Raw genomic sequence first — 20436 nt, forward strand, 5'->3', positions numbered from 1 at the left:
CTATCACATAGAGCCCCCTGTAACGGAATGAAAATGGCCAGCCAGGTAATTCTCAGAATCTGAGGATGGTTTGTCTTGGACCAATATTGAGGAGAAAGTGACACTGGATGACAATGAAACTGATGATGGTGAAGAATGACGAGGTCTTTTGTGGAAACTGACAGGATAGTTGATATTGTTGGTTTCTGGTGGACAGTATCAGCTCCTGTAAGTTGTAGATCCATATTGGCTAAAGTGGCACACAGTAGACTGTCAGATGTCTGAGGTCTCGTCGTCTGTCTCAAATAGTGTTCAATTGGCTTCCTCTCCTGGTCTCCTTATGCTCCATGGCCACATGGGGAAAGGTATTTGGTCACTGGGTTATGAGAAAAGCAAGCTATTGCACAAGCGTATGCAGTCTATTTGTTATTGTGAACGCTCCAGTCTATGTATGTAGTGTACAAATGTAATGATGTGTCGATGTTTATCTCTGTCACCCTCCGCTGTGGAATACAAGGATATGACTATGAACAGTCCCTGTCGTAGCCATTTTCTTCCATTATGTTAAGAGTAACTTTCCATTGTGTCTTCACAGTTGAATGTGCCTGTTTTCTGAAAATAATCCATTAAAAGTGATGTTCACTGCAGTAAGCCTTTGTTCATTTCTTAAGATCTAACTGCAATGTAGATCAACTAACGTTGTCGTCCCCCCCCCCCCCCCCCCCCCCCCCACTAGCCTGAAATTCTTTGGTCAACCAAACTCAAGATCTTATTTGGTAAATGACCCAAATCCCAGGCAGATATTTTTAAAAGTTATTCTATAAAAACATGTCAAATAATTGTAGATGTATGTCAGAACCCTATACAGTAATTGACTAGCCTGTAGCCATTCTGACTAACTGGGCTATACTGGTATTTTTTCTTGGTCTAATCGCTGCAGATAAGTCTATTGCAACAACAACAAAAACAATCAGGTCATTGCTTTCTTGTGGGTTGTTTACATCACACTGGCTCCTCATTGGCAAACCTTAACATGCTTAACCACATTAGAACCACTCATCTGTGCTGGGATTCCCCATTGACGTATAAGCCACGTGCTGCAGACTGTAGGGCGACACGATTCAGAATGTTAGCAGGTTTGACATTAGCCATGGCTAAGCCAAGTGAAGATCTTTAGTGGCAAGGCAGCACAGAACTAGATTATAGGATCTTGTTCACAATGACAAAAGTTGAACTGGTTTTCAGATTTCCCGTCATATTTGCTTTCCTCTTGTTTGTCAGACACTTGACTCAGCAGTATTTGTCAGTTGTCAAATCTGCCTCTGGGATTAAATTCCTGCCTTTCACCTAAACAATTGTTTTGTTCTCTCCCTCTCTTTACTGCACTTCTCTGTTTCTCCTCTACCTCTCCAGATCCCTCCCTCAGGCCTGGTAGTTCTTCTCTCTGCCCTGTGATTCTTCTTAGAGGTTGTGACCAGCTACTGCAAATGCAACACGCTCTGTTTTCAAATGCTCTCAGACAAGAGGCAGGCCAGATCTTCACCAACACAGACAAAACATTTTCTGATTTCCATCAATGCTATGTTTGAATACATCATTCCACATTTAGTGCAAGTTGAGCAAAATCAAACCAGACTATTGCATTTGACATAAGTGGAAACAGCAGCTATAGTTGCCCTTTAACAGTCACTGGAAGGGGAAGAAAACATAAATGTAATTATATGTAAAGAAGAATGAAACGACAGAGCAGCCATTTTGCTAATGCAAAATAAGTCTACATGGTACGGGGTCTCCGCTCTTCCAGTAAGTCCACACTTTCCTTGGTAAAAATATGTTTGAGGAGTGGGTCTTGTCCACAAGACTGTATCGCATTGACAAACTGTTAACAGAGAAGGAGAAACCGCTGTGAAGCGGTCAAGTCCTTGCTGAAGCGTAAACAAGAGACTGAAGATTGCAGATACGTTTCAAATGTTGTTTTCCACATGAGTACCCACACACACACAGTTGTTTTCCACGTGAGTACCCACACACACACAGTTGTTTTCCACGTGAGTACCCACACACACACACACACACACACACACACACACACACACACACACACACACACACACACACACACACAAAAATTCCAGGAACTTAAATTCCTTGGTTTTCTCTAAATCCTGGTCGGAGGATTCCAGGAATCTGGAAAACCAGGGAATTTATTGAAAGTTCCTAGAATTTTGCAACCACACAGACACAGGTCCTGCATGCCTGTCACACATCCTTATAAATGCCAGAGATTAGTCTTCATTCCTGTGCAACAGAGAAATCCCTGTTGTGGTGCGGTCTCCTGAGAAAGACAGTTGCAGTTGAGAACGCCACGCTTCGTTCTTGGTAAATACCAGCACTGCCTCTTGAGTACCTAGACTGGCGGTCAACAAGTGGCAAGTAATTGAACATTGAAAATCATAAGGGCCATAGTTGTTGTGACATCATTTACTGTATCTGTCATTATGGGAAAGGAGGAAGAAAGCACCTTCAACATTAGCTCTGATAGTTACTACTCAGTCAGTTAACATTTTTTGGAACATGTTCTTGCACACCTCAGCACATAGAGGGCTATGTTCCATACCACAAACATGTCCCTTTCCAAATACCCTTGATAATAATCAATAAAGTCATCAGTCTCTTTGGGGTCCTCCTGCAGTCGTGACATGTTCCACCCAGAGTTTAGGGAACAGTGAGTGTGTCCATGTTGTGAGCAAGTTATTCCTGGTGTCACCCCTGAATCCTCCCCCCTCTCCTTACTGGAGCTGGGAGACCTTTAGGGGCGTTGCGCTGCTGAAGTCCAGGAAGAAGGGGCCTTCCTGTTTGGGCAGGAAGGTGGTGGGGATGACATTGTAGATGCCAGCAGGGACATGGTCTGCCTCCATGTAGCAGAAACCACACCTACAGAGAGAGAGAGGGGGGGTGGTCACTCTGGCTGTGTCTCAATAGTCTCAAATAGCACCCTTTCTAATCTCCATTCCTTCATAACATGTTACAATGCAGTCCACCACCATTTCTGGACATTTTCTGTTTCATAACCCACTAAAAATGCATGCAATGTGTTCAATAGCAGAGCAGATTATCTGAATAATTTATAGAAATTATCTGATATTAAATACAAATTTAACCTGCTTTAACCTCATCTACAGGATCATCTAAAATCATGGTCTAAATGTGAGGAAAATGTTGTACTGCAAATGTGCAGTAAGGCTCATTTCAGTACACCCTCAATCTTTGAACCAGGCTAAGTCAATCAGCATAGACATCCCAGAGGTCAGATACGAGGTTCTCAGATGTCAATGTTCCCTCAGTGTTGTGACTGTAGCCACCACATTTAGGCAGCATGTCATCAGGTCATCGGCTTTGGAGAATCATGTGTCCCCAATATATGTTCCAACACTGAACTTTAACCTGTGCATAACATTTTATGATGGATGCATTCAAGTGGTCACCCCGCCTGTTTAAGTAAAAAGCTGAGGGACGGGCCTGGAGAAATGTAACCACTTTCAAATTCATAGACGGAAAGGGGATACCTAGTCAGTTGAGCCATGAATGCAAGGACTGACCATAGATATCAAAATGATCGTTTCAACCACGTTGAGGCTATATAGTGTTTGTTTACATTTATGTTTACCAACATTGGAGTTAAACAAGCTCAGAGTTTCACAGTAGGAAAATGACACTCATACCCGGGTTGAAAATGGCCGATTTGGACACTGATAAGCGCCTACATTGGAACGCAGTAGGGGTACAGTAACATGCTATACATGAGGTCAGAGCTCAGGGTCTCCGCTTCACAGCTCTGTATGGGTTTTGACTGAGCCGTTTGGCCAAACACCTGTGAGCCCAAATGTCCACTTCTCATTACCATACGAAATGCATGTAATATACAGTGTCAACGTTTATGATCACTATGTTTAATGTACAAGATGACATGGCGTTACACCGTGGGATGTCCTGAACAGAATGAGCCTGTTTGTTGTATTGGGATTTTTTGGGGCGAGCTGCAGACCCGGGCTGAATTGGCTTGTGAAAGCCTATTGTAAAAATCATATTTTATCATTTAATAATGCCCACCCTTGACCCAGATTGGGATTTATAATGGATCGTTTTTGGATTGCGTAAACAACCGTTATTTTGTGATGGCGGGGATGCAGGGCTGTGTTCCAAACAAAACACCTACCAGTGCGCTTGCTCAGCACAGCTAGGAGAGCTAAAAAAAAAAAAGAACCGTGTAGTTGAAAACTCGTCTTTTAGTCATAAAAGTGTATTGAAGTTACTTAGGAGAGGTGCGTAGACACTTGGAGACACCAGTTTGACCTCTCACTCAAACCCTTCATTTTTTTGTCTTATGTTGGACGTACCCCAAATCCATTAATATTGTTATGGTAATGAATGAGTATTTTCAGATTTCATTATCAACAAATGCGGTAAAATTACAGTAAATGTAAAATGCACATCAAATCAACAGTATAATGTTTGAATTCAGTCGTGTCAGGTGAACTGTTAGATCCTCACCTTTAGTCCAATAATTTCCCCATAATCTCCAAACTGTTCCCTTTTAATTGCTACCATTGCTATGCATATGCTTTCCATATCTCTTCTGTCATAAATATTTCAATTTAGCCTTATCTATATAGGCTAATTCCCACGAGTGTAAAGGGTTAATATTAGGATTGATTCTGAACTCATCTGGAACTCAACACTATGTACGATCCCTGAATACCTCTATATGCTGATAGTGTGTTTGTCTATCTCCTATGTTGCGTTTAACTCCTGTGAATCCTGGGTGAGTACCTGTAGTCTCCACTGTTCTTCTTCGGGTGGCCTGCAGGTCCTGGCTCTACTACAGTCGACACGGTCACCATCTCAAAGCCCACACTGTACTGCCTAGAGGGTGAGACCGAGACATGATAACAATAACACAAGCAACCAGAACCTGCGCTGCACTGCCTACGGAGGGAGAGAGGCAGAACCACATAACAACTACATAGCACGTCAGATTCTTGGTAGGCCAGTACAATACAGCACCAACGCATTAAAAGAGAGAGAGAAGAGAACGAGAGAGAGTATTTAGTTAGCAGTGCTAATGACCACAAACTGGAGGGAGAGAGAGAGTCATCTCGTTTTAATTAGGAGCACCAGATGAACTATTAAAGATGACCCCTACAGGATGACGTAAGGGAGTGTATTAACACTGGAAACTGACTGTTACTCTGTCTGGTCACATTTACACCTGGCAATCGTATTCTGTGACGGCTCAAATTTTCTGGACGTGTCATGACAAAGTCTCATTGGAGTCAGACTGTCAGACACAATGCAGACCATGCATATTATTTACATTTTGCATTGTAGTCATTTTGCAGTCATTCTGTAGTCACCTCGGATTAGAGAAGGTTTGACGTACAGGATGAACACTCAAGTATTAAAAGTGCTGTGTTACAAGAAGACATTCATTTCAATGGAACCCATTTTATCTCCATCAATTGTGATTGGGCCGTAAAGTGTCCCCACTGGGTGTAGTGCCCCCAGTGGTGTGGAGGGCCCCTGCAGGCCTCAGTGAGTCTTACCTGGAGCCGCGTAGCTCTATGAGCATGGGTCCTGGGCGCTCCAGGTTAAACTGGTAGATTGGGTTGTGCTTGTACGAGTCCTTGTAGTTCCCACAGCCCCCCGCACTCGGCCCCTTCCACTGGCCATTGATCTGCACAGGGAGAGAGAGGGGGCTTTCACAATGTAAGATGGTGATTTTGTTATCATGCCAATAGAGAATGTGAACAAAGAGACAAGTGGAAGTAAATGTTACCCGTTTGGTATGAGTGAAGGGCGTTGGGATCTTGGAGAAGGAGAACTTGCATCCAGAGTAGACCTGTTGGAGGGAAACGCCTATTACTCTGTTGGAACTGAATGAGCAGGGATGTGATCAGCACAACATAGAAACATCAGGAAGAAACTCCAGCAAGAATACTGGCCAGCTCTTATTCAGACGGAGGAAATCATGTTCAATCCATACCTCACGAGAACTCTTCTGAGTATGAGACTGAACGTCAATTCACTAATTCTCCGGATGATTTTTAAGGGAGTGAGAGTGCAGTAATTGATTCACAGCCAGTTTGCTGCTTGCTAAGTCAAGGCTAGAGATATTCCTCTGGCGATTGGCTTTTCTCTTTCATTCTCAGAAAGACACACATTCAACTACTCTCAGGGTTTCTTCTCTTCTACAGAGGCCAAACATGTTGTTTTTGTGAGACTTCAAATAACAGCTCCTCAAAGACTTCAGCTCAGTTGGTAAGGGGAGTTTATGAAATATAAATGACCAAAAAAAGGTTTGGGTCACATACTCACACACAAAGCCTTTTACTCATTCATATACAAACCAATAAAGTCTCACTCTCGCCATCTCTCTTTCACACACAGCAATTAATTGCAGAAAACTCACAAGCTCTCTTTCAACTGATTTCCCAGTTCTGCAAGTGGGTTCTGATACAGAACTGTTTCTAATGAAATAATTAGCACACCTCATTTAAGACTCAATCTGCATGGATATGAACACACACACTCAGACTGCAGGACAAAGGAGGCTGCGTCATGTATAATTCTACATTCTGAAACAACAGATCTAGTTTAATATTCCTTGTGTGTACAGTATATGTACACTACCGTTCAGAAGTTTGGGGTCACTTAGAAATGTCCTTGTTTTTGAAAGAAAAGCTTTTTTTTTGTCCATTAAAATAACATAAAATTGATCAGAAATACAGTGTAGACACTGTTAATGTTGTAAATTATTATTGTAGCTGTAAATGGCAGACTTTTTATGGAATATCTACATAGGCCCATTATCAGCAACCATCACTCCTGTGTTCCAGTGGCACGTTGTGTTAGCTAATCCAAGTTTATCATTTTAAAAAGCTAATTGATCATAAAACCCTTTCGCAATTATGTTAGCACAGCTGAAAACTGCTGTGCTCATTAAAGAAGTAAATAACTTCTTCTGAAACACATCAGTCTATTCTTGTTCTGAGAAATGAAGGCTATTCCATGCGAGAAATTGCCAAGAAACTGAAGATCTCGTGTCGTGGAAATTTCCTGTATTACTAAGTGAAAGGAGAGTTTACAAACCACACACCAGTCAGAGTTATACATAAACTTCATATTTTAATTAAATGAGCTTCACCATAGCCCTGTGACTCTCAGATGAATTCAGTGTCTATAAATGAATTCTGAGTGTGTCGAGATAATGGCAACTGAGATATTTTATAGCAAAGATCCACCCCTCTCAACTCACAATGACGAACCACAGATAATAGGAACTTCACAAAGGGCCTTTTACTTGAAATAGGAGTATCCCATAGCCAAATATACTTCTAAGTACCAAAACATTACCTCATCCAATGGCATAAATCAATTGTCAATTCTAGATACCCCCATCTCAAATACACGCCCTCCTGGATAAACTCACAGAGGGGAGTGACTGGTACAGACATTGTGGAGCCCTTCACATGGTTTAACAGATACATTGGAAGACACTGTTCAATTCTGACTTCTCCCTTTCTGATATTCTGCATATTACCAGACAGATAAAAGACAAGCCTGACCTCTCCCCTCTCTGGGCCCCAAGTGACTTTTCCCTGGAGAGGAATGAGGAAAATGCAACTGCCAACATTATTATCCAAAAGGAGACATTCTAATGACAAATATCTCACATTATTATGTAAATAAAACATCTTAATCAATGTTACCTCATTAATTCTGATTCTGCTACGACACTTGTACAACGCTGTGTACTACTCCCTTCACAGAACAGCGCAAACTGGCTCTAACCAGAATAGAAAGAGGAGTGGGAGGCCCCGGTGCACAACTGAGCAAGAGGACAAGTAAATTAGAGTGTCTAGCTTGGGAAACACACGCCTCACAAGTCCTCAACTGGCAGCTTCATTAAATAATACCCGCAAAACACCAGTCTCAATGTCAACAGTGAGGAGACGACTCCGGGATGCTGGCCTTTTGAACTGTAGTGTATGTACACTTGACACTCATTAAGTGGAACAAGACTCTTCTCTCTCTTCTCCTCTATCCTTCATCTCATGTGCCCTCACTCCAACTTCCCCCACTCCCTCTTGTTCTTCACCCCCACCATCCCACTCTCTTTTCTCACGCTCTATTGTGAGATGCTTGAGGCATGCTATATGGTCACTTCTGCACCGCAGTACAACAGGATCGTACAACAGGATCGCAGTACAACAGGATCGCAGTACAACAGGATCGCAGTGTTTACCTGCCAGCGACAGATCTGACACTCAGGAGATGTATCTGACACAATATATATGTGTGTGTGTGTGTGTGTGTGTCTCACCCTCAGGGTGTAGTTGATGGTGTTCTGCTTCTCGTACTGTGACACCACCAGTGTGAATGTGTGTGTTCCAGCGCTGGTTAGTCTCATCTTGGTCAGGTAGTGGGGGCTGTTGATCCTGATCCCATCTATGTAGGGGGCAGGGTCCGCTGAGGAGGAACATGCGAGACAGTCAGAGGAAACACACACACATAGATACACACACACTTCCATGAGAAACTCACCAGGGTAGTAAACTTTCTTTCCCTCTGTCTTGTAAACCACCAAGGTGATGAACTCCTTGTTTTGTGCAAAGTCATCCTGAACATCAAAAGGACAAAAACAGAGCGATTATTGTTTCTATGGGAAAAAAATGAGACATTGTCTGATACTGTGTGGTGTTGAACAGCCAGACAGACGGTGTGCACCTTGTCAGTGATGTGTCTGGTCAGCAAAACCCAGACAGCAGTGCCCCCTGCAGGACAGGTCACCTCCAGCCGGTACTGAGGGTTGTTGGCCAGGCTGTAGGCATCCTTCACAGGGCCCTGCTTCCCATCCCAGCTACTGCAGGGACACACACAACCAGAAATATACTTCACATATCAAAACACGTGTATTTTTTTATACACACACAGTGCATTCGGAAAGTATTCAGACCCCTTGACTTTTTTCACATTTTGTTAAGTTATTATTATTCTAAAATGTAATAAATAAATATAAATCCTCAATCTACACACAATAGCCCATAATGACACAGCAAAAACAGGTTTTTGGAATGCTTGGCAAAAAAAATGAAATACCTTATTGACATAAGTGTTTAGACCCTTTGCTGTGAGACTCAAAATTGAGCTCTGGTATATCCTGTTTCCATTGATCATCCTTGAGATGTTTCTACAACTTGACTGGAGTCCACCTGTGGTAAATTCAATTGATTGGACATCATTTGGAAAGGCACACGACCTTCTATATAAGGTCCCACAGTTGACAGTGCATGTCAGAGCAAAAACCAAGCAACGAGGTCAAAGGAATTGTCCGTACAGCTCCGAGACAGGATTATGTTGAGGCACAGATCTGGGGAAGGCTAGCAAAAATATTCTGCAGAATTGAAGTTCCCCAAGAACACAGTGGCCTCCATCACTCTTAAATGGACGGAATTTGGAAACACCAAGAATCTTCCTAGAGCCCGCCGCCTGATCAAACGGAGCAATCGGGGGAGAAGGGCCTTGGTCAGGGAGGTGACCAAGAAGCTCCAGAGCTCCTTCTGTGGAGATAGGAGAACCTTCCAGAAGGACAACCATCTCTGCAGCACTCCACCAATCAGGCCTTTATGGTACAGTGGCCAGACGGAAGCCACTTCTCAGTAACAGGCATTGACATCCCGCTTGGAGTTTGCCAAAAGGAACCTAAAGTATTCTCAGACCATGAGAAACAAGATTCTCTGGTCTGATGAAACCAAGACTGAACTCTTTGGCCTGAATGCCAAGCGTCACGCCTAGAGGAAACCTGACACCATCCTTACAGTGAAGCATGGTGGCTTCGGGACTGGTCTATGAATGTCCTTGAGTGGCCCAGCCAGAGCCCGAACCTGATCAAACATCTCTGAAAAGACCTGAAAATAGCTGTGCAGCAACACTCCCCATCCAACCTGATGGAGCTTGAGAGGATCTGCAGAGAATGGGAGAAACTCCCCAAATACAGGTGTGCCAACCTTGTAGCGTCATACCCGAAGGAAGGCTGTTGTCGCTGCCAAAGGTGCTTTAACAAAGTACTGAGTAAAGGGTCTGAATTACTTAATGCAAATGTGATTTCTGGTTTTTATTTGTATTAAATTTGCAATTTTTTTTCTAAAAACCTGTTTATGCTTTGTCTTTATGGGGTATTGTGTGTAGATCGATGAGGGGGAAAAAATGATTTAATCACGTAAGAAAAAGTAACAAAATGTGGAAAAAGTTAAGTTTGTTTGAATACTTTCCCGAACGCACTGTATCGTACTTGGTTATAGGTATAGAAGACCCTTGTGGGAGATATAAGAGGGCTGTTGTTGACTGACCTGTGGATACAGGAAGACTCTCTAAACAGGGCGGGGCTCCAGCTCAGGTAGATGACATCATAGTACTGGCACAGGTCCTCAAACGTGATCCAGAACACGCCGTTATCAAACTTCTGTGCGGTCTTGGGGTCAAAGTTAAGGTATTTGAGAAGTTCTGGGGTCCAATTTTTCTCATCCCGTTCACTGAAGCGGCCTTTCCACCTCAGGTGGCTCCACGGGTTCTTCAGCTGTAGGAACCGCTTCCCCTGAGAGCCAGATCAAATGGCACAGAAGCTTAGCATGCATGCAGAACACATTAACAATGCGCAAAGTTACAAAGTTATAGTTTTGTCTTATCTTGATTATTGTCCAGTCGTGTGGTTGAGTGCTGCAAGGAAAGTCTGAGTTAAACTGTAGCTGGCCCAGAACAGAGCAGTCTAGCTCTTCCTTATATTCAGAGGGCTGATATAAATACTATCCATGCCAGTCTCTCACGGCACAATGCCTCTCCCCTATTTGACCTAGATAGTTTTTGTGTATGTATTGATATGTAGGCTACGTGTGCCTTTAAAAAAATATATGTAGTTCTGTCCTTGAGCTGATCTTGTCTATTAATGTTCTGTATTATGTTGTTTCATGTTTTGTGTGGAACCCAGGAAGAGTAGCTGCTGCTTTTGCAACAGCTAATGGGGATCCTAATAAAATACCAAAGACATAAATGGAATTGACCAGATACAAATAAAACACAGCATGCTATACTATGAGTGGTTATGCTAACCAAGCTACTGTAACAACTGAGTGGTTATGCTAACCAAGCTACTGAAACAACTGAGTGGTTATGCTAACCAAGCTACTGAAACAACTGAGTGGTTATGCTAACAAGCTACTGAAACAACCATGAGTGGTTATGCTAACAAGCTACCGAAACAACCATGAGTGGTTATGCTAACAAGCTACTGTAACAACCATGAGTGGTTATGCTAACAAGCTACTGTAACAACCATGAGTGGTTATGCTGACAAGCTACTGTAACAACCATGAGTGGTTATGCTGACAAGCTACTGTAACAACCATGAGTGATTATGCTGACAAGCTACTGTAACAACCATGAGTGGTTTGCTAACAAGCTACTGTAACAACCATGAGTGGTTATGCTGACAAGCTACTGTAACAACCATGAGTGATTATGCTGACAAGCTACTGTAACAACCATGAGTGGTTATGCTGACAAGCTACTGTAACAACCATGAGTGGTTTTGCTAACAAGCTACTGTAACAACCATGAGTGGTTATGCTAACACAAACACTTACTTTGTGCTCCCGGATATCCAGAACAGCATAGGCATGCGTTGGCACAAGGCCCCACCTCTCGCCTTCCTCCTCTGTCATCACCCCTGTTGCCGTGGTGATTAGGACGTCACCCCGATGAAACCTGTCATCAGAGGAGGGGGATGTGAGAGTAGCAGGTCAGCTATCTTGGCGAGGTGACAAAACTTTGTGGTATTGATAACCATGTATATTACCATCTGACAGCAAAGGTAATCATGAAAAATCAATACCTGACTGGAGGATGGAATAGTGGCATTACTCAGTGTGTGTGTATGTATCTTTTTGCAAATGTAATATGATTTGTGGATTCAAATAAAGTATTTAAACTGTGTAAGACTCTTAGTTCTATAGCTCTTAGTGTGAATTCTACAGAGCAGATGGACTATGTAGGCCCTTAAGTGTGTGCATGGGTGAATTAATGAGTGTGTGTTTGTGTCTGCGTGTCTCACCTCTGGTAGAGCATGCGGAAGGTGTCGTCCTTGATGAATGACTGATTGTCTGAATGCATGGCGATACGCTCTGGGATCCAGCCAGTGAGTGCGTGCAGATCGATGTTCTACAATACAATAAGACAGAAAGAATAGAGATCACACTTTAGAGAACAGCAATAACAAGGTGGGGAACAGAACCAACTGCCCAATCACGTACGGTGGAATTTAGCACACGGTGTGAATGAGGGAACTCGTTAGCTCTGAAACATTCGCTATTGGACAGAGCAAAGTACAGGGGATAGTACTAGTACTTTCACAGGGGGAACTCCCTCACCGAGTTGGAGCCGGGGAAGTCGTAACCTCCCATGACCTTCATGTAGGCCTTCTCTATGAGGGAGACCCACAACTCGTTCCTGTTGCTGGAGTAGGAACACAGCAGCTCTCCATTCTGACCACATGGCAGGAAGTCGTCTATAATGACCTGCAGGGAATAGGAAGGGGAACACTTACAACAATACAACCCATTGGTAGACACTGTCAGCTTTACAGTGACAGTCTAGTCATTTAGAGAGTAAGGTTTTCTAGCTTATCTCAATGACATTGAGCACCAGTGGACCCAGTTCCCAGGTTTTGCAGTGTGTTACCTTCCTGGGCACACCGTTGATGTGAAGCTTCACCATGTACTTCCCACAGGGGTTATACTCTGGCTCCCCGCGTCGGTTCTGGGGGTAGATGATGCTGGTGATGAGCTTCTTGTTGTAGCGTCGCTCATAGGCAGCGCTGATGGCTAACGACGCCACGAACGAGCAGTCAGACACCACCGTCTAACGGGAGAGAGTAGGTGATCAACAATAAGATTATGAGACTGACATCCGACCACCAGTATGGGAGGTATATCTGTCAGTTTTATCCATCACATTGAGAGGTATTCAGTTTAGAGCAGATTGTCCATAAAGTAGGTAGGTCAAAACATACGTACAAGTGGCACCATCTGATGATGAGTCAATTCCAATACACCTTAAATAATTCTGTATTTTACAGGGTACATTTGGGAACATTTTGGTCTTGATTATTGATATTGAATATTGACGGCTGTGTGTGTGGCCGGACCTGTTTGATGCTGAAGCTGGATACAGATAAGATCATGGTGGGGTTATTGCAGATCTCGTCAGGGCGAACCCAGCGGGAGAAGATGGTTTTCTGTTTGGGAGACAGGGCCAGCTTGCCTAGTTTGTCCCTGATAAGCATCCACAGAGAATAAAAAGTCTGATGTTTATCACAAATTAAAAATTAATGCAATCAAGTGGCACTCCAGATAGTATCTGCTTTCTGGTTGCTGGTAGAAATGTATTACACAATCCGCACACCCACTTACTAAGGAACAAGAATATCCTGACTTACGAGAATGGAACAGGAAAGGCAAATCTCTCCTTCAGGTCCACACTCATGAAGGGGACGAAGGGTATGCCGTTGATCTTGGACGTGCTCCTATGTAGAAAAGAGGAGAGGAAAATCAGGAGAAATGTAACGTGTGTACCTTACCCCGCAGATGAAAATGTAGATGCGAGTCAAACCTGAACCTTTACCAAACAAAGGTGTGTTACTGCCTAACCTTTAGAAAAACAAGTCACACACTGGCATTATGCTCCTAGAGAAATGGGGAATATTATGGAACCACAGATCATTGCTTCTTGGGAGCCTAAACTCAATGTGTTGACCATGTTCTATGATTCTACGAGTCCAGATATGAGTCCAGATATATCCCAGTCTGCTCACCTGAGCACCTCGATCTCTTCTGAGGTGTAGCGCTGACCCTGAGGCTCGCTGGACTGGACAGGCCTGACTGGCTGGGGGCGGTCCTGGAGAGAGAAGTCAGGCCCCAGGGGGAAGAACTGTCTGACGGGACAAGGCCCCCCACTGGGTTTGGCCCCTGAGGGCCCCGGCCTGTCCTGTGGCGACTGGGCTAAGGGACTGGCGGACTGGGACTCCTTCAGCCCCTCCGCCCTGGAGAGAAACAAAGGGGTTGGTTGGTTGGTCGGTTGGGTTGGTGTTCCTTGATCAACAGTGCATTCGGAAAGTATACAGACCCCTTGACTTTTTTCAGATTTTGTTAAGTTACAGCCTTATTCTCAGAATAAAAAAATCCTTATCTACTCACAATACCCTATAATGCCAAAGCAAAAACAGGTTCAGAAATTTTGCACAAAAAAATTAAAAAACTGAAATATCACATTTACATAAGTATTCAGACCCTTTACTCAGTACTTTGTTAAAGCACCTTTGGCAGCGATCACAGCATCAAGTCTCCTTGGGTATGACGCTACAAGCATGGCACATCTGTATTTGGGGAGTTTCTCCCATTCTTCTCTGCAGATCCTCTCAAGCTCTGTCAGGTTGGATGGGGGGTGTCCCTGCACAGCTATTTTCAGGTCTCTCCAGAGATGTTCGATCAAGGTTCAAGTCCAGCCTCTGGCTGGGCCACTCAAGGACATTCAGAGACTTGACCCAATGCCACTCCTGTGTTGTCTTGGCTGTGTGCTTAGGGTCGTTGTCTTGTTGGAAGGTGAACCGCTGCCCCAGTCTGAAGTCATGAGCACTCTGGAGCAGGTTTTCATCAAGGATCTCTCTGTACTTTGATCTATTAATCTTTCCCTCAATCCTGACTAGTCTTCCAGTCCCAGCCACTGAAAAACATCCCCACAGCATGATGCTGCCACCACCATGCTTCCCCGTAGGTGCCTTTTAGCAAATTCCAAGCTGGCTGTCATGTGCCATTTACTGAGGAGTGGCTTCCGTCTGGCCATTCTACCATAAAGGCATGGTTGGTGGAGTGCTACAGAGATAGATGTTCTTCTGGAAGGTTCTCCCATCTGTCAGAGTGAACATCGGGTTCTCGTTCACCTCCCTGACCAAGGCCCTTCTCCCCCGATTTCTCAGTTTAGCCAGGTGGCGAGCTCTAGGAAGAGTCTTGGGGGTTCCAAACATCTTCCATTTAAGAATGATGGAGGCCAATGTGTTCTTGGGGACCTTCAACGCTGCAGACATTTTTTGTTACTCTTCCCCAGATCTGGTCCTAGACACAATCCTGTCTCGGAGCTCTACGGAGAATTCCTTCGACCTCGTGGCTTAGTTTTTGCTCTGACATGCACTTGCAACTGTAAAGACAGGTGTGTGCCTTTCCAAATCATGTCCAATCAATTGAATTTACCACAGGTGGACTCCAATCAAGTTGTAGAAACATCTCAAGGATGCACCTGAGTTCAATTTCAAGTCTCACAGCAAAGGGTCTGAATAGTTATGTAAATAAGATATTTCTGGTTTTTATTTATAATAGATTTGGGAAAATCGCTTTGTCATTATGGGGTATTGTGTGTAGATTGATGAGAATTTGTATTTATTTAATCCGTTTAAAAATAAGGCTGTAACGTAACAAAATGTCAAAAAAGTAAAGGGGTCTGAATACTTTCTGAATGCACTGTATACAACACTAGAAATATTACACTATAGAGAGGAGGGGAGAGTGACCTTACCTATCGAGGGCCTGACGAGCCAGCTGCTTCAATTTGCCCTGCAGCCCCTGGTCTGACGTATCATGAGACTATGAGAAAAGAAAGTGGGAGAAAAGGAGTGAGGGGAGAGTTACACTTGACACCTGCCACACATTATGTACCCTAGAGTCTAGGTCAAGAGGGATGTCAGTACATACAATGAAGACTGGTGGGTTCATGGCCTTATCCAAATAAACTGTTCTTATACTCATTCCTGACTATACCTCCATTGGACCTGGTGATGACCCAGGAATTAACATCCTGTATAATGTTTGATACAGCGGTCTGTATAGCTGAATACAGCTCATTTTGTTGTTGTTGATTTGCTCAATACAAGAGCATCAGTGGTGAAAGTTGCCCCTGTAGTCACACAGCAGGCCTAAAAGAAGCCTGGGCCTTTCCTGAACAGTCCCTACCGTCTGGATGCAGAGTTCCACGGCCTGTGTGTAGAGCTCGATGGCCTCGTCCCCATTGCCCTTCTCATCCTCCTCAAAGGCCTGGGTGACCAGGAAGTGGGCCCGCTCCAGATCCACCTGCTGCTTGCTCTTCAGAGGGTCGCTACTTTGAGCTTGAACTGCATGGGGTAGGACACAATGGAACACTAAAAATATATATTTTCAAATACACTGGATAGGTGCAGTGAAATGTGGTTTTACAGCCATGGTAGTACTGTGCCCCTGGAGCAAATAAGGGTTAAGTGCATTGTTCAAGGGCACCGACCAATTTTTCACCTTGGCAGCTCAGGTACCTTTCGGTTGCTGGACATTTACATAAGTATTCAGACCCTTTACTCGGTACATTGTCTTAGCACCTTTGGCAGCGATTACAGCCTCAGGTCTGTAATCACCTCAGGTCTTCTTGAGACATCTGTATTTGATGGAGGCCACTGTGTTCTTGGGGACCTTCAAAGCTGCAGAAATGTTTTAGTACCCTTCCCCAGATCTGTGCTTTGACACAATCCTGTCTGGTTTTTGCTCTGACATGTACTGTCAACTGTGGGACCTTATACAGGTGCCTCTTCAAATCATGTCCAATCAATGTAATTTACCACAGATGGACTCCAAGCTGTAGAAACATCTCAAGGATACACCTGAGCTCAATTTCAAGTCTCATTGCAAAGGGACTGAATACTTAGGTAAATAAGCTATTTCTGTTGTTTTTTCAAATAAATTTGCAAACATTTCTAAAAACCTGTTTTTGCTTTGTCACTATGGGGTAGTGTGTGTAGATTGCTGAGGAACATTTTAATGTCATTAATTTTAGAATAAGGCTGTACTGTAACAAAATGTGGAAAAAGACAAGGGGTCTGAATACTTTCCGAATGCACTGTAGGCTACTCACTGCTATGCTTTATGAATATGGGTCCACTCATTCTGGATGGAGTATGAGAGTGAATGAAGTTGGATCAGAAGTGGTTATTGAGGATCACCACTTTCCCTACACTGTTGAGTTGGACTCACCAGCATTGTGCAGGGCCTGAACCCGGTCCAGGTACTCATTGACTTTATCCTGGATGCCCTCCAGTTTAGACCCTGCCATGCCGGCGTAGATCAGGGCTTGTGCCGCCTCCTAATATCACATACACCAACATTATTGCTTTCAAAATGACAAATGTATTTTTATGTAGCAAAATACAAGCGTGTCTTAACCATGGGTCAATTACCTCTAAGATGGTAACTAACCCTATAATATTTGAGTTTCTGGATATCCCTTAAAGGCTGAATACACAGGTGTAAACACTGGAATGCCACTTCTAAAGGCGAAAAGTGCATCAGTGATCAAGTCGTCTATTCCACAATGGTGACGATAAGATGCAGGTGAAAGTAAAAGCCAATGTGGAGTGCGGCAAGTTATTCCACAACCTCCATTTCAGAGTCCTTAACGTCACCTTATAATAGAAGACCGCTTCGTTGTATTTTCCATTCTGGTCGCAGATGACAGCAGTTTTAGCAAATTTAACTGCATCGTGCTCCAGTGCCGTGCAATCCATTTTGTTCTAACGTTTTTTCATACGCCTTCATACAGCCTGGAAAATATGACTGTCCCTGTCATTCGCAACTAACTTTAACTAGCTAGCGGCGTAAGCTAGCAAGCCGAACTTGATAGAACGTCAGACAGCTAAATCAAAGCAATGAGTTACAGTTCCAGAATTTGGGTTTTTAAAATAAGATTATCAAATGAATGAAATAGAAACAACCGCCTTGACAATATCCGTAAAACATTATGATATACAGCTAGCAAGTAGACGAGCTACTTTCTGCTCGATAACAACAACATAAGTCATTTCCATGTTTTAGCTTCCGGGTAGCTCCAACGATGACGAGAGCTTTTACCCTCCAATCCAGTTGGTGGCAGTATTGCGCCATTGATTGATGTAAATCTCCAGTCCACATTGAAGAGTATTCATGATCGAAACATAACACAGTACAACTCGACGTGCAACACATGTTCATCGTGAGTTTTACGCACATTGGCGTTGTTAACTAATGTGTTGACTATGTCCCTCGTGAGATGGTGGTGTGTGGATTTGAAATATGACACTTAATTAAATAGTTTCAGTCGAAGTTCAATTTCCTCCATGTGTGTAAAACGCATAGACTTGCATTTCCTACTCAATCAAACTGTGCGCATGCTTACTTTGTTGTTCCTTCAGTCAACACTTTAATGCCCTAATTTATCAGTCTTTTGTGAAAAGATGTCGTTTTGACAGATTTTGACACAACCTAATCTGTTATTTTTCAGTCTGGTGAAAGACTTCAGGATGAAACAAGAATATCAGGACCTTATTCTGCAGGAGTGTGGTGCAAAGGCTCTGCGTGTTGGTGACAAAATCCAGACGCTGTGGAGCGGCTATGGCCAGATTGTGAGGGTCCATTTAGATGGCTGTGACCGCCCCTCTGTCGTTGTCAAACATGTCATGTTCCCAAAGGAGGCCGAGCACCCTGGAGGCTGGAACACAGACCTGTCCCACATGCGCAAGGTGAGGTCCTACCAAGTGGAGACGCACTGGTACCAGAACTACTCCACCAATGATGGCTGTCGAATGCCAGCCTGCCTGGCTGCTTGTTCATACGGTGACGAAAAGCTGATCGTTCTGGAGGACCTGGATGTGGTGGGCTTCGACCAGAGAAGAACCAGCGTTAGGGATGCAGAGATGAGGGCCTGCCTCAGCTGGCTGGCCCACTTCCATGGCCTCTTCCTGGGGGTGGTGCCAGAGGGACTGTGGCCCGTAGGTACCTATTGGCACCTGGAAACACGCCCTGACGAGCTGAATACCATGGACGACGCCCAGCTCAAAGCAGCTGCCGGGGAGATTGACAGGATCCTCAATGAATGCAGCTTCAAGACAATCGTTCACGGAGATGCCAAACTAGCCAACTTCTGCTTCTCTGGGAGTGGGCAGGGTGTGGCGGCAGTGGACTTTCAGTACGTGGGCGGAGGCTGTGGGATGAAGGATGTTGTCTACCTCCTGGAGGAAATAGAGGAGAAACAGCTTGAAAAGAGGGTTCCTGGCCTGCTGGACTACTACTTCACAGAACTGAGGGCATCAGTGACCAAGCAGGTGGACTTTGCTGCCCTGGAGAAAGAGTGGCGGGAGATGTTTGCCTTTGCCTGGACAGACTTCCATCGCTTTCTCCTGGGATGGATGCCAGGACACCGGAAGATCAACAGATACACTAAGCAGCTGACTAAAGAGGTGCTGAGGAAACTGAAACGGTGACTTAAGCCTCTGCCATTTAGGCTCATCAATCACCTGCTGATTGGACTGGATTGTATTGAGGGATGTAGATCAGAAAAACTGATTTGCTGTGTGTTGTTGGGAGAGCAGAAGATTGATTTATTAGGCCGACTTTGAGCCCAATTTATGGTATACAATCAAACAATGCCCTGAAAAAGGTTTTCCTTACAAGCTAGAATGTTTTAAATTACATTTACACTTACTTTAGCAGTTGTCTGTGCGGCTGGTTCTTCAGCTGCTCGAAATTTGAGACCATATTCACTGAAAGTTTTTACCCGACTATTTAGAGCACAGGTACTGAATTTAGAGCACAGGTACTGAATTTAGAGCACAGGTACTGAATTTAGAGCACAGGTACTGAATTTAGAGCACAGGTACTGAATTTAGAGCACAGGTACTGAATTTAGAGCACAGGTACATACATTTCTATCACCCATATGCACAAAACCATGTAAACACCCGTTAGTATGCATCACGTGTATGTACTTTAACCGGTTTAATAATACTTTACTGTGGATATGTACAACAACAAGAAATGGCCAGTTGACGGACCAACACTACGGACAATCGGCAGTTCAAATATCATTCTATTCAACATTTGACAGACGAGACATTTCGTTTTTTTTCTATGTAAGGGTGTATGGCATTGCCTACACAGTTTAAGGAATTGCCACGTTTCGTGACTAAGCTGCAATTTGTTATCTGCAGATAAACTTAATAAAGCACTTTTAATTCGCACCTTGCAGTGTTTTGGTTCTGCATAGCTTGTAAGAATTTGAGAACTTTTAACCATTTCCATTGTATCCATATTATTTACCACAAAGAATGACACATTCCCTATGCTTTCTCTATGGGGACAAGTTAACGAAAACAGAACCAAAATGTAGTACCACAGTGCATCAAGTGTGAAGTGTATTTCTCTTTCCTTTATCTGCACGGATGTAAAATAGGTGCTGGATAGTTGAAGGCATCTCCCTGATAGCGACCCACAATAGTACTTTCACCTATTTGGAATTTTCATA

At 43.8% G+C, this 20436-nt stretch overlaps 2 protein-coding genes across 2 annotated transcripts; one reads left to right on the forward strand and one right to left on the reverse strand.

Annotated features, from left to right (window-relative positions):
• Nucleotides 1-1517: 1517 nt before the first annotated feature.
• Nucleotides 1518-17986, reverse strand: LOC123997782 (calpain-7-like). Its single transcript, XM_046302334.1, has 19 exons — nt 17564-17986; nt 17136-17244; nt 16092-16249; nt 15658-15725; nt 13904-14131; nt 13529-13615; nt 13238-13364; nt 12772-12951; nt 12462-12608; nt 12146-12252; nt 11679-11799; nt 10389-10633; nt 8767-8902; nt 8584-8659; nt 8363-8508; nt 5816-5878; nt 5583-5713; nt 4810-4902; nt 1518-2913 (listed from the first exon to the last, which is right to left on the reverse strand). Exons 1-19 carry the CDS (start codon nt 17663-17665, stop codon nt 2769-2771), a joined length of 2469 nt encoding a protein of 822 aa, XP_046158290.1. The 5' UTR covers nt 17666-17986; the 3' UTR covers nt 1518-2768.
• Nucleotides 17987-18052: 66 nt separating this feature from the next.
• Nucleotides 18053-20152, forward strand: pkdc (protein kinase-like domain containing). The gene is made up of 3 exons (XM_046302335.1): nt 18053-18129; nt 18418-19708; nt 19769-20152. The coding sequence occupies exon 2, from the start codon at nt 18437-18439 to the stop codon at nt 19394-19396; it is 960 nt and encodes a 319-aa protein (XP_046158291.1). The 5' UTR covers nt 18053-18129; nt 18418-18436; the 3' UTR covers nt 19397-19708; nt 19769-20152.
• The last annotated feature ends 284 nt before the right edge of the window (nt 20153-20436 follow it).

The sequence above is a fragment of the Oncorhynchus gorbuscha genome, linkage group LG15 (genome assembly GCF_021184085.1).
Source record: "Oncorhynchus gorbuscha isolate QuinsamMale2020 ecotype Even-year linkage group LG15, OgorEven_v1.0, whole genome shotgun sequence".
Lineage (NCBI taxonomy): Eukaryota > Metazoa > Chordata > Actinopteri > Salmoniformes > Salmonidae > Oncorhynchus > Oncorhynchus gorbuscha.